The sequence below is a fragment of the Mangifera indica genome, chromosome 9, assembly GCF_011075055.1.
Source record: "Mangifera indica cultivar Alphonso chromosome 9, CATAS_Mindica_2.1, whole genome shotgun sequence".
NCBI classification, from domain to species: Eukaryota; Viridiplantae; Streptophyta; class Magnoliopsida; order Sapindales; family Anacardiaceae; genus Mangifera; species Mangifera indica.
Window position 1 is genome coordinate 3,979,923 of NC_058145.1, and position 14,740 is coordinate 3,994,662.

Sequence of the window (14,740 nt, forward strand, 5' to 3'; positions counted from 1 at the left end):
CAGGTCTCCGATTTGAACAATCTTTGTTCAAGCTCAACCCTGATGATTCAATGGACAGTTTTTTCTGTCCATGTATACCCAAGACCCAATTCTATTAACTTCAAAGTCAATTTTTCGGATCAAATAATTAGGCTTATGCTTAACCAAACCAATGACAGTTCTGACTGTATTGCATTTGTATGGTATATCAATATCTTGCAATAAATTGCATGGCAAATGAGATGCTAGAAAGTCATGTTAAAATAAACGCGACAAAATTTTAATTTTCCACATTAGTATAATAAAACTCAGTTATTCTCTAAATTACTAGATTAATAATAATTGATTTTTCAATTTGTAAATTAATAATAATTTTGTCGTAGACTGTTGCTTGTCACATTATAAGGGCACTGCCTAATTGCGTCTTCCATTTTGGCTGTAGAGTTGAAAAGTCAAAAGCTTGTATCTTTGATTTGACCATCTCACGATTTAATTACTTGGCTACTGGAATTTGCGTTAGCGGCTGCCCTTCCCCTGGAACGATCCCGTTTTGTCACTTCGTTTTTCTAATCTCTTAACAAATCTATCTTTCCTCTTTATTATAAAAAATTTGTACAATCAACTTCTTAACATTTTCAAATCTTTCGGTCTTTTTTTATGGATCTTTCAATTTCTTCTCGTTGGTTTTCTGTCTCTCCGCCTCCAGTTTCATTCAATTCCAATAACTGCATGATTCTCAATCCACTATTACGCAGCTGGAATTTCGATTCCAGAAACTTCCAAATTAAGCCGTTGGTTTCGCGCCAAAATCGTCCAGTCAGATGTCAGGTTTTGGATCAACCGCCCATTGACGACGGTTTTGTTCTCGAGGATGTTCCGCACTTGACTAATTTTCTCCCCGAATTACCGGTAATCGCTCTTCTTCTTCTTCTTTTTTTCTTTTTCATTTTAACTTATCAGTAAAACTTGTTCATATTTAAATTTTAATTGCTTGCTCAGATCGTAAAGTGTATAAATATACATTTATAGTACAATTGCATTTGACAATAATGAGAAGTGAATTTTCAATTGAAAACTAGGGAGTATAATGTAGTTTGAAGGAAATTAACGTAAATTTTGAGGCATAGAATTTGACAGAGATGAAATCAGGAAGCTTGATCCTGTCAAATTCAAAAACAGTTAAAAAGGCGTTCAGTTTTGTGTTTGAAAGCAGGGTTTGAAAAACACATTGCTCCTGTGTATTTTTTCTTCTATAAACGTAGCTGAAGGATTTTTACTATTTCTGTTTTCAGAAAATGATTGCTTTACCGGACTCATTCTTAGATATTTAAAAGGAAAAAATTTCAAATTCTCAATTTCATAAAGTTGACCAATTGTTTGGTTATATGCAATGCACCCATATGTATTGGTGGAGTTTAGGTTGAAAAACGTGAATGGGAGGATTAGGATTTAACAGCATGGAATTGTGAGAAAGAACTCACAAGATCATCTTTTGGTTGAGTTGTGACTTATATTTAGTCTAGAAATCCTCCATTGAAAATTTGTTAACGAGGATGTTCTTACTCTTTCGTTGGGGTTTGATATTTGGATGGTTCTTTTGTCTTTTGAACTATTTGATGGATATGTAACACAGGCATGCTTGTCCCTTTCTTTCAGTCATACCCTAATCCACTGGAAAAGAGCCAAGCATATGCTATTGTCAAGTAAGGCATTTCAATTTTTCATGAAGTTCCATTTGAGCTAGTAATTAGGCCAAGTATTTGTGGACTTATCTTACTAGTTTTTCTCCTACTCTCAAGAATCTCAGTTCTGATTATTGATTTATTGTGCATATATTCTTTTGTTTTGGTAGGAAAACATTCGTTAGCCCTGAGGATGTGGTTGCCCAAAGAGTAAGTAGAAGTTTTCAATTTAATTTTGATATGTGATGTTTCTTGCTCTCTCTTACTTAATTTTGGTGCATTTGATTCAGATAGTTTTACAAAAAGATAGTCCTAGAGGAGTACATTTTCGGCGTGCAGGACCACGAGCGAAGGTAAGCTTTCTTTTTGAAGGACCAATATAGGTTCTTTTTGATAGAAAATACAAAATATGATTAAAATATTCCCGATATTAGGTGTATTTCAAGCCAGAAGATGTGTGTGCTTGCATTGTGACTTGTGGGGGTTTATGCCCTGGGATCAATACAGTCATTCGGGAGATAATATGTGGCCTGAATTACATGTATGGGGTTGATAATATACTTGGCATTGAGGTGAGTTCAATTGATAGTCAAGTTCCATCACTTGATAGGGTTTTCCCTTAATAGTTCAATTCATCTTCCATCATTTTTTCTTTGTTTATACAAAATTTTGTACCAAACCTATTGCTGAAGAATTGTGGTAACTTTTATATGCTTATTGGTTTTTGCTTATTGAATTGACATCTTTTTTCCTTGTAAGCATTGAGAGATGAAATTTTGGATAGTGATCACGCTAACTTTAGAAGGAGAATTAGGAATGGTGCTTTTTTTAAAATAAAATAAAAATGGATAAACATAAACTTAAAATTGAAGAAATATTTTAAGCATCTCGTCATGTGCCTACCATTTCTAATTCCTTGTATTTGGTATTGCCGGAATTGTCCTTCTCCTTCCTTGTCTTTTATGCATATTAGTGCCACTCTCAATTGGCAAGATTTTCAATGGTGATTCGTCTCATACTTTTCATCACACCAAAAACATAGTCTTTTCTCTAGCTTTGATTGAATTTTGGCTTTCAACAATCTCCAAATATTCCCATACCTTTGTGCACTTGAAATTGACCCGTAGGATCTGATGGGTTGATAAGTACCTAAAGATGACTTATTGCTTTTGATTAGGCTTCTTCTTTTCTCTAGTTACAAGGGGCTAGTGCCTAAGAGTGAAGTTGGTTATTTGAAACTATTGCAATTCTATTGAATAGAATGTAAAGTGTTAAGTTCACTCAATCAATAAAACAATGATGTTCTTGTAATCATATAACTTCTTTATATTAAATGAAATGTTTTCAATAACAAATATTTTCTCACATACATAGCAGTTTCCAACAAGTAAAAGAGTAACAGAAAATTCGTAAATCTAGAAATGCTAATGACTCAGGAACTCATAACATAACACTTAAACATTCAGTAATCCTTCATCCAGCATATGAGAGGTTGAGACTTTCCTGTTTTCCTCAATTCATGATTTTTCTTCTCTGCCTTCCTATCGCTCTCTAGGTGCTCTTTTTCTTTTTGCTCACCCTTGCTGCTCTTCCAATCAGATGGTGCCGCTTCAGTGAAGAATAATTTTGTGGTCTCTCTTCTAGGCAATTGGTTCTGACATATTGGTTGTTGGTCTGTTGTGTTGGCTGTCTGCTCCTTGCTTGGATGAGTGTCATTTTGATAGGTGTCAGGAGTCACTTGAGCTGATGTATCAACAACAAATCAAGAGACTCTCCCAGCAAGAAGAAACTCCGACGGATATCCAACCACAACCTTGCCAACGGCTCAAATATATTGATATTGTATATGGATAAATGTATGAGACAGAGATGTAATAACTTCTGTGTGTATTATATATTTTACTGGAAAATGAATGCAAAGTTCAATCCCCAATCACTCTTGTTTCATACACTAAACTGATTAATAACCAAAATGCAAAAGATTAACAAGCCAGTAACAAAAAAGTAGCAAGCCAAAATATATTCGACTAATCCAGCATTCGAGAGGTTGGTCTCTCCCTCACTCTACTTCTTCTTCTTCAATGTTCTGCCCTTCTCCTTCCGTTCTCCAGGTTTTCGTAATTTTCCTACCCTTCGTTCTCTAGGTTTTTGTAATTTTCCTACCCTCATTTCTCATTGTTCCTTCATTCTTCTGGCACCATATCAGCCTCCCTTAACTTGATGGTTCCCAATGTTTGCTGCCTACTTATCTTCTAAGCTTCCTGTCGATCTTGGTCTATAGTGGGTTCCTTAGTTGGTGGGTTGACATTTGTTGCAGTTTCCTTAGTTAATTGGGTAGCATTCATGTCTCTTGCACTGTTATTATACGGATTGTTGCTGCTAGATGGATTAGTGGTGCCAAGTGGACTTTCTCTTTTTTCTTTTTCTGTCTTCCTCCATATGAACACTTTCACTCTAACACATTTGTACCTTCTGCAACTAGGCCATCTGTGTTTTGATTTCTTCCTCTTTACATAAACCCGAGCCCTAACATTGCCCCTCTCATCCAGAGGCACCTTGTCCTCAAGGTGTAGCTGATGGAAAACTTGGATTAGATTCTTATATAATTCCCAAGAACTGTCACAGTCGGATAACCCCATGCCATTTGATTAACAACTTCTAATCTCTCTACTGCTAATATCTAAAATCTAACACCTTTTCAGGTTGCATCTCTAATTCCACTTATTCGTTTAAGCAGCTCGGAAGAGGTTGACTTTGCACAGTGGGTCTTATATATTTCTTTAGCTGCGATATGTGGAAAACAGGGTGGATTCGCGCTGTCTTTAAAAGTCTCAACTGTAAGCAATTGCTCCTATTTTCTCCTTAACCAAGTGTGGTTTATAGAACCGAAGACTCAACATCTCATTTGGTTTTGAAGCCAATGAACAGAATCTATAGAGCTGTAATTATAAAAACACTTGATGTCTCACTTCTAGCTCAATCTTCCTTCTGTTTTTATCAGCCAAACGCTTCATTCTTTCTTGGCCTGTGTAAGATTTTCTTTTAACTTGTCCAGGACTTCATTTCTTTCCCTAATCATCACATTCACCTTTTCTACTCTTAAAGTCTCATCCACTAATCTTAAGAGGGGCAGAGAGTCTCGCCCATACACCGTCTTGAAAGGACACATTCCTACTGATCCATAGAAAGTCGTATTGTACCAAAACTCAACCTAAGGTAGCCAATTGGGCCAACTTCATTGTTGCTCTTAACAGAAGCATCTGAGTTATGTTTCGAGGTTGCAATTCACCACTTTGGTTTGCTCGTCTGTCTGTGGATGGTATGCCAAGCTAAACTTCATTTTTGTCTCTACTGCTCTAAATAATTCTAACAAAAAATGGCTCATGAAGATTCGATCATGGTTCTATACAATCGTGCGAAGAAAACCATTGAGTCTTACTATTTCTCTAATGAACATGCTAGCTATGTCTTTTGTTATGTAAAGGTGTTGAATGACAATAAATTGTGCATATTTAGTTTGGCGATCCACCAAGACTAACACCGTGTCGAACCCCTTCACTTTTGACAATCCAAAAATGAAATCGATTAATAAATCCTCTCAAATGTTGGATGGAACAGGGAGGGGCTGTAGTAAACCTGTCGGCGAAGTGGCTTCATCCTTGGCACGTTGGCACACCTCTCACTCAGCCACAAACTGCTTTACGTTGTTCTTCATCCCTTCCTAGTAAAGTATCGATGAAATTCTCTTATAAATGCAGAAGAAACCTAAGTGATTGCCGAAAGAAGAAAAGTGAAAATTTGTCATAAATTGTGAGATGAACTTGGAATTCTTTGGTAATACGACTTTGCCTCTGTATAATAATCCTCCATTCCTCAAAGATTAGCTTACACAGGAAACAAGATCTCGTAGGAGGTCTTGTACAATCTGTCGCAACTTGTCATCCCTTAAAACCTCTGCTTGTATGCTATCTACACTCATTGGATTCCTCATAGAGATAGACTGGAGTTCCTCTACACCTTCATGACAAGCCATCGACAACTTTGTTTTCATAGCTAAATTTGTAGAGTATCTTAAAGTTGAAACTCAATATCTTTACCAACTATTTGTGTTGTTCATGTCTGATTTTTTTTGTCTATTAGGAACTTTAGGCTTCGTTGATCAATTCTCACTTTGAAGTGCCTACCAAGGAGGTAATGACGCCATTTCTATAGTGTCATCATAATGACCATAAGTTCTTTTTCATACACTGACTTTCCCTAGTTTCGTTGTGACAATGTTTTGCTCAAATATGACACTGGCCTCTCCTGCATAAGCACAACACCTAATCCGACTCCAAAGGCATCAATCTCCATGACAAATTCTTTGGAGAAATTAGGTATTGTCAAAACCGAGACAGTAACCATTGCTCTCTTTAAAGCCTCAAACGCTCTCTGTGCTTCTTTACTCTATCAAAAAGAGTTTTCTTCAAAAGATTTGTTAACGACTTGACGATCTTCCCATATCCTCGCACAAACCTTCAATAATACCCTGCCAATCCCAAAAAGCCTCTCAAGTCCTGTAAATCTCGTGGCGTTGGCCAATTTGCCATGTCTCGAATCTTGCTAGGATCAGCTTCAACTCCATTTTTAGACATCACATGCCCCAAGTATTCCATTTTGTCATGTCCAAATCGACTTTTTTTAAGTTGACTACTAATTGATGAACTTGTAGAAGTCTCAACACCTCCCTTAAATGCCTAACATGGTCGTGAAGCCCATTTTTGTATACTAAGATATCGTTGAAAAATACGAATACAAATCATCTCAAAAATGGGTAGAAAATATCATTCATCAAGCTTTGAAATGTGGTCGGTGCATTTGATAAACCGAACAATATTACCAGAAATTCGTAACGGTCATCATACGTTTGGAAAGTTGTCTTTTCGATGTCCCCTTCTCTAACTCGTATTTGGTGGTAACCCGATCGTAAATCAAGCTTATTGAAGACAGCAACTCCCCACCAACTCGTCAAACAGCTTATCAATTATAGGAATAGGAAACTTGTCGAGGATGGTGACACGGTCAAGTGCCCGATAATTAACACAGAATTTCCATCTTCCATATTTTTTCAGAACCAAAAACATGGAATTAAGCAAGGACTGATACTAGACCAAATTATCATAGCTATCAACATCTCTCTCCCCATCCTTTCTATTTCCCCCTTTTAGAAATATGGGTATCTGTGAGGCCTAAGGTTTGGTGGTTGAGCCCCTCTACCAATCGAATAATATGATCTCTGTCTCTCCTAGGTGGAAGGCCACGTAACTCCTAGAACAATTCTCTGAATTCCTCTAATAAAGGCGTCAGTTTAAGGGGAATTTGGTGATCTTCAGTTTGTGGAATCTCTAATTTACTCTCCATTTTCAAATAAAAATCATCATCTCCGTTATTAATTATCTTTGATAGAGCCCCTACAGACGACTCTAGCCTTGATAAGGAAATGTTGCCCTTAATCTCCACTTTTCTCGGATCCCATTCAAATTTCATTGTCTGGTTTCCCTAATTTGATTTCACCTCCCCCAATTGACTCAACCAATGAACTCTGAGAATCACATCTACTCCGCCCAATTTAAAAGGAAATAAGTCTTGCACTACTTTAATTCCTTGAAATGCTAACTCCACCATTTCTCATTTCCCCACCCCTCAGATCTTTCTGTCATCACCCAACACTACTACAAATTGAGCTGGATTGATTAGAATATTCAACTCCTTCATTACTTTGTCTGAGAGAACATTATGAGTCACCCCACTGTCTAATAACACCAACACTTGTCTCCTTTTGATTTCCCCAAAAAATTTCATGGCCTTTAGAGAGTATATCTCAAACACCGAATTAGAATTCAAGCCAAGTTCCAACTCTCTGCTTTCAGTGGGTTCTTCCTCTTCTATCTCTGCACCGTCGTCTTTTGACTCTTTTTTGTAGACTATCATGACATAGAGCTACCAAAATTGACAACAATGTCGTGGTGTAAACTTCTCATTGCAATTGAAACACATCCCTTTTTCAATTTTTGATCTGTACTCTTCATTTGTCAAGCGTTGTAAGTTCCCCCCTCTTCTGGTTTGACGATGAGGCTCTAGAAGTTGCCCTAATTGCCAAGGTGATCACTGGATATTGAGGTGTGGTTTCAGGTCGATTTTGGGCGAAGAAACGATGATTATTTTGTCTTCTGTTTGGTCCAGTTAGGTTGGTTGAAGTAGCTTAGGTGGTGTTATTGGGTCAATAGTTGGAGTTGAAAATAGAGTTGTGGGCTGCGTTTTGTGGGTTAGGATTCGAAAGGTGTACTTAACAGGTTGGGCTGTTATAGACTTTCCGATTAGGCTTCACGGGTCGGGCGCCAATTTATTATCAATCATGGTGCTCTTCTTCTCTATTTCTTACGCACGCTCCATGGTTTTTTTAAGCATTGTCGGCCGAAACAACCTGACTTCCTAATGAAGTTCTTTTGTCAACCCGTTCATAAAAATCACCATTAGGGTCTCTTCTAATCATCCATCAACCGTCATTGATAAGAGTTCAAAACAACATTGATATTCATGGATAAAATCCATCAAACGCAGGGAAAACAACTCTTCTTGGGCGGTACGCTCGTCTTCCGGTTAGAAATGTTTGAGTGCATTTCTAAATTTTTCCTAGTTAAAGAAGGGTTGTCGCTTTCTCTTCCATCTAAACCAGTGGAAAGCAACTCCTTCCATGCACACTCTTATTGTCATCAATCTCTCCATCTCTACCAATTTGTTCACATCAAAGTATCTTTCCACTTCTTCTAACCATTCTAAAATATTTTCTTCATCAAATAGAGGTAAGTCTAGTCGATGGTATTAGAGGTTCTTGCACATCAACCCTTATTACTATACTCCACCACGCCTACCTTCGGTGGTTTGCTCCTCTCCTTCTATCTCTTTAGTCCGTTTCGACAGAGATGCTATAAATACCTTGATGGATAGGGAATTTGATGCAATGGGTTGTTGACCCATTGGGGCTTTACCCTTGTCCCCCATTTCTTTTTTGACCAACGCTTCCTTGAAATCCTGAAGGTACCCTTTCATGATCTCCACACTTGCTTCAACCCCTTCCATTCTTGAGTTCATCTCCCCAAACTAGTTACCCATTTCGTCCAACTTTTCTTTTATTGACATTATGTTCTTCTACATCGTTTCTACCCTTCATTCCATCCTCATCATGCTCTGATACTAAATTGATAGGTACCTAGAGATGACTTACTAATTCTAATTAGGCGCCTTCTTTTCTCTGGTTGCAAAGAGCTGGTGCCCGAGAGTGAAGTTGGTTATATAATCCTTAAGGATTTCAAAACACCAATTCTTGTTTCCTCTTTCCAACAATAATCTTGTGGTTTGCATTATATTATTTTCTTAAATTGTGTTTATTTCTTGATCACTTGGATCAAATTTTCAAATATGACTGCATCTCCATGATCTTGTTGGATTATCCAGGGTGGTTACAGGGGCTTTTACTCTAAAAATACCATGATGTTGACTCCTAAAGTTGTGAATGATATCCATAAACGTGGTGGCACTTTTCTTCGTACTTCGCGGGGAGGTCATGATACCCATAAGATTGTTGACAATATAGAAGACAGGGGAATAAATCAGGTGGAGCATGAGTTTTTATCTAACTAAAATAAATAAAAATTTAACAAGCAGAAATATTGATCTTTCGATTGAATTTAGGTGTATATAATTGGCGGTGATGGTACACAGAAAGGAGCAGCTCTTATTTACAAGGTGAGAATTCCTCGTACACATATATACTTATATAAATTCCTATTCCTATTTTTCATGTCTACCTGTCAGGCAACGTTGTTGTGATGTAACGTCAATGTGTTTTTGTATTTCTATTTTTTCCTGGTCTTATTGGCACATTTTGGTTAAGGAAATTGAGAAACGTGGTCTTCCAGTGGCAGTAGCTGGCATCCCTAAGACAATTGATAATGATATTGCTGTAAGTTTTTCTGTTATACTCTACAGTGCTGGTTAAGTTGATGTAGTTATCTTATATAAGGAAATATCCATGGATTTGATTGTTTAGCGCCAACAGATTTTATGCTTCAGCATGAGAATTGATGCATGTGCATGTAATAGCATTGTTTGTTTAAAAGAAATTCATATGTATATTATGAGTTTCTTCTTTTTCACCATGCATTGATATGCTCTTCCCAAATAAAATCAGTATTATTCTCCATATATTTACTATTTACTTTTGTGGTTTCAGGTGATAGACAAGTCTTTTGGTTTTGATACTGCTGTTGAAGAAGCTCAGAGGGCCATTAATGCTGCACATGTGGAGGTGGAAAGTGTTGAAAATGGAGTTGGAATTGTCAAACTGATGGGTAGATATAGTGGTAAGTATTGTAAGAAACATGTGATACATAGGTGCATATTGGTTTTACATTATTTTCCTTTTCTTGTTACATGTTTTTGAGCTTGACTTCTGCAGGTTTCATTGCTATGCATGCAACTTTGGCAAGTCGAGATGTGGTAAGACTTCACTCCCATGCTATAACAACCTGTTCTCCTGCTTATGACCCTAAATATTCTTGGATCAAATTTTGGGTGTTATTATAGTGCTAAAATATATGTAGTGATGAAATATAAGCTCTGGCTTAAAAAAATCTATCCAAAATATAAGCTCCACTTCTATAAACTCTACTTGAGAAAGTCATACCAAACAGGCTTTAATTAGAATTATCAAAGATAATAGTTAGTCTTGGTATGTCTATTTTATAGTGCTAGAGCTCGATGGTTATTTTTCTTTGTGAGTGATGACATTTTGTGTCTAAAAGTTTGTTGTTTGTGCAAATAAAAGAGTAATTATGAGCTTGTGGTTTAGAATATAGTTTCATGTTGTAATGATTTTCAGAGATCAGTATGATAACAATGTTTTTTTTTTTTTTTAATCTGTAAGATTTTGTTTGAATGTTACAGGATTGTTGCTTGATTCCAGAATCTCCATTCTATCTGGAAGGCCAAGGTGGACTTTTTGAATTTATTGAACAGCGGCTTAAAGAAAATAGGCATATGGTAATTGTGGTAGCTGAAGGAGCAGGACAAGAGTATGTTGCCCAAAGCATGGCTACAGCTGAGGAGAAAGATGCATCGGGAAACAGATTACTCCTTGACATTGGTCTCTGGTTGACTCGAAAGATTAAGGTGGGCAACAACATTTCTTCTCCCAGACTCTTAATGAGACAGTATCATTGTATGCAGTCTGATTAATCAAATAAAATTTTACAATTTATGACCTTTTGCAAGCAATGCTGGTTGTGATTATATCCTAAGATTCTTTGTGTAAGCATGTTTCCAAATTTGATTCTATTAGACTTGAGAAGCATTATATGATTTCAGTTTCAAAAAGATAGTATGCAGGGTTACACACTACAATAAAATGAGTTATGGAAAACATGGTTGATTCTGTCTTTACATGAAATGTTTACTGGACCAATAACCTTGAGATAATCTTCATTTAAAGAGTTATAATTTACATTATAGTTTTTTTAACCAATGTATTGCTTTTTTGGTTTTTTTCCTTTTTCTGAGTACTGACATCTTTTCTTCATGTTGAAGAAATTTTTTTCTAATAATTATCAGTCTAATGTAAGTATGCTTCATGTCACAGGATCACTTCACTAATATTCAGAAGATGACAATAAATATGAAATACATAGGTATATTGCTGAGATATTTTGTTTCTATTTTCTCGTGCATTTGAGTTTACTTACACTAGAATTCAATATTTCTAGTGGTGGTAAGGAAATGTCAAATATTACTTTGGCAACTTTAAGCATTCTGTTTTATGGATACTGAGAGAAACATGAGGATAAACAAAAAATTGTGGATGTCTGCAAATTTTGGCAAAAACATTCTCATTTGTTAAAAGTCTATAATATTTATAGTTTTTATATTATATTCCATTTTTTGCAGATCCAACATACATGATACGAGCAATTCCTAGTAATGCGTCAGACAACATCTACTGCACTCTTCTTGCCCATAGTGCTGTTCATGGGGCCATGGCTGGGTTTACAGGCTTCACAGTTGGACCTGTAAACAGCAGGCATGCTTATATTCCGATTTCTGTAAGCACTGCTTCTCCTATATCTCTTTTTCTGGATAATATAACATTTTGTGTATTGTAACTGAGGTTACTGATTTATCTTTTGTCTTAATACTTTCTGCTTGTAATCCTTAATTGAGTTTATTAAAATTTCAATTTTGCGCTGCATTGGTACAGTCAAATTTCTCATTAATTTTTAATTGCATGATGCAATTTTGCAGCATGTTACTGGGACACAAAACACAGTTAAGTTGACTGATAGGATGTGGGCTAGGCTTCTTGCATCAACAAATCAACCTACTTTCTTGAATAGTAGTGACATGTCGCAATATAGAGTTGATAAAGAAGCAATCAACAATATGAAGATCACTTCAGTTTAGATCACTTGAGTTCAGATCCAAACAGTTCAGTGTTTAGTTCATCAACAAGATAAAAAGATTATTTCAAGATGGATTTCATTTGCGCTCAAATTCAAGCAGGTTAGTGAATTTTTTCCTTGTGATTGTCACAAGCATATGGCAGAGTGTCTTTTGTTGAGACATTTTATTTGCTGTTTAGGTTTCATTATTGCTACATTTATTGGCTCTGCAGATTTTAGATTGTATATTGCACGCACTTTCAGTTTTCTCATGCCAAAATACGTGTAAACAGCATCCTGCAAAGATATTCTATATTCAACGAATATAAATTAATTCAATGTAAAATTATGGCCCAGTTCTCTGCAAAGTGGCACAAGTTAAAAAATGGATGTCTTCCTTTTAAGAATAGAGTCTTTTGCTTGGTTTGAGTATTTTGTATGCTTATGTATTTTTGTATCATTAAGGATAGAGAAGCTGTCACTATTTTGCACTAAAATACTCTTCTAACGGTAGTGTTTTATAGGTTATACATTTTACTGTTTCATTCTCATGTTTTCTTAGCTTTTAATATGGCTAAGAAGTGGGCTTCCTGATCCTAGCCTAGAAGCAAAGGAATCAACCAACCCCATTATAAAATCCAATTAATATGACCTCGTGTTGTTGAGAGCTGGTGACGATCTTTAAAGCAAAGAGTGTCTTGAGTTCTTCTCATAGCTATAAAGTCAGCAAGTTGCCCCCGGTATCTCTCATTTACACCTGGTTTTGCGCCAGTTGCAGATATTTATACATTCCACACAACAATGCACGAGACTAGGAGACAAAACTTTTGCAACTGGATCAAATAGTGGTCCTGGTCATCCAACTTGTTCATCAAGTCTATCTTTTTCAATTTGTACCATCGACCTATGAATCCTTCATATTAATTCCTTTAGGATAAACTTGTACTGTCTCAATCCTCTGTGTAGATACTCATACATGCACCTGCATGCTTAAATTTGACGTGGGGCTTATTTAGTTTAGATGGAATCAACTCTGGTGTCTCTGCCCTTCCTTTTCTAAAAGGTTGTTAACTCAGTTGCTTGTTGAAAATACGCTGTCAAAAGGGTTTCTGGGTAATACAAGCTTGTGTACAATTTAAAAAAGAACATAGTTTTCTGTGGAATCATTGGAAAATGGCCAAGTTTTAACCGCTTTTTCTTCTTGAAATTTAATGTGGAAGGCCGGCTGCTATTGTGTAGTAGAGCAGTAGTTTGCTATGTCTTTGTTATTGTCATTGTCTTCCGCTATAGAAATATCTAAGTTCAATTAGTGACTTTTCATTTTTTTAGTAAAGCTATGTGCACAATTATGTACATAAACAACGATGTGTTATCATACGATTAGATAGTTGAAAATTAAAGATAAAACATCTAATAATATGATGACACATTATCATTTGTACACAAAATTGTGTATAAAAATTATGTAATAAAGTAATGAACAAAATGTCAACCCATCTCCATCTAGAAGGAAAATCAAGTCTAGATTCAACATTTATTGTTCAATAATTCTTCCTGCAACTTCAAGTCTACCTGTACAGTAACAATAATACAACTTGTCTCATGCTTATTCTTGAGAATGTTAGACCTTCAATTTCCATGGATATGACTTGAGAATCCTGCAGCTCCATTTCCTTTTTCTCTTTTCCTTTTCCTGCAACTAGTTGTTGCCGGAGGGCCACCCACTCCAGCCTCCAATGGAAAGTTCAAGATTGCTTTGCGACCCCTCATTTTGAAAGCAGCACAATCATAAGCTTTTGCAGCATCAATCTCAGTATCAAAAGTTCCTAACCATACCCGGCTTCCCTTTCGAGCTGGATCCCGGATCTCCGCTGCAAACTTCCCCCATGGCCTTCTTCGGACCCCTCTGTAGTGCTTCCTCTCTTCAGGGTCTGCCATTTTTGGACTGTAAGTATCAGTTGAATCCAAATAAAGTTCCTCTGGAGACTCCAACTCCACTGTTTCAGGTTTTATCTGAAAAGCAGATGGAGAGTGAGGTTCGGATTTGGGTACTGGGTATTTGGGTTTGACGGGTTGGAGAAACGAAGTAGAAGAGATATCGAAATTGGGTTCATCTACGGAGATGACGTCTCCAAGAAGAAATTGACGAATAATTTCCAGGGAAGAGATATCTTCTGAAGTTGCCATTTGATAATAGGAAAGAAAGGCAGTGAAGGAGCTTATAAAAAGAGGACAATGAAGGTGTCATTAGCAGAGAGGGGCCTGAATTTGAAAGTGGGACCTCCCATGAATTTAACTCTCAGAAAGCAACCATATCCAATTTGAAGCACAGCAAAAACAAGAAAAGAAACCTGCGAGTGAGGTAACAAGGCGATGGCCTAGAAAATGAAGCAGTGTATGACATGTTGAGCATTGACTTTTAATGGATTAGGAAACAAAACTACAACTAGTTTTGTTAAAGGGGCCTCCACGTCGAGCTAACTACAAAAGTTTTTTTAAGATTTTTTATGGCCAGCTTTTCCACGTTGTGTCAAGTTGGGAAGCTGACCCAGCTGATAGACGAAAGACAAAGCTTTTATTTCGGCACCCCTGATGTTTTGTGAAATA

The 14,740-nt window shown here is 36.6% G+C and overlaps 2 protein-coding genes across 4 annotated transcripts; one reads left to right on the plus strand and one right to left on the minus strand.

The window, feature by feature from the left end:
• Positions 1–433: 433 nt before the first annotated feature.
• Positions 434–13,374, plus strand: LOC123225861 (ATP-dependent 6-phosphofructokinase 4, chloroplastic-like). 3 transcript variants are annotated; one of them, XR_006504218.1, is made up of 15 exons: positions 434–888; positions 1,636–1,682; positions 1,832–1,871; positions 1,952–2,014; positions 2,096–2,233; positions 9,156–9,314; positions 9,393–9,446; positions 9,595–9,663; positions 9,934–10,063; positions 10,159–10,199; positions 10,647–10,871; positions 11,338–11,386; positions 11,643–11,797; positions 11,997–12,254; positions 12,906–13,374. XR_006504218.1 is itself a non-coding variant. In XM_044650169.1 (14 exons), exons 1-14 carry the CDS (start codon positions 637–639, stop codon positions 12,153–12,155), a joined length of 1,581 nt encoding a protein of 526 aa, XP_044506104.1. In that variant the 5' UTR covers positions 434–636; the 3' UTR covers positions 12,156–12,479. The 3 variants fall into 3 exon arrangements, 1 of the variants encoding a protein (XP_044506104.1); XR_006504219.1 differs by having other exon boundaries at positions 12,912–13,374; XM_044650169.1 differs by lacking the exon at positions 12,906–13,374 and having other exon boundaries at positions 11,997–12,479.
• Positions 13,375–13,637: 263 nt separating this feature from the next.
• On the minus strand, positions 13,638–14,695 carry LOC123225862 (ethylene-responsive transcription factor ERF106-like). The gene has a single exon (XM_044650170.1). It carries the CDS (start codon positions 14,318–14,320, stop codon positions 13,763–13,765), a length of 558 nt encoding a protein of 185 aa, XP_044506105.1. The 5' UTR covers positions 14,321–14,695; the 3' UTR covers positions 13,638–13,762.
• Between the last annotated feature and the right edge of the window lie 45 nt (positions 14,696–14,740).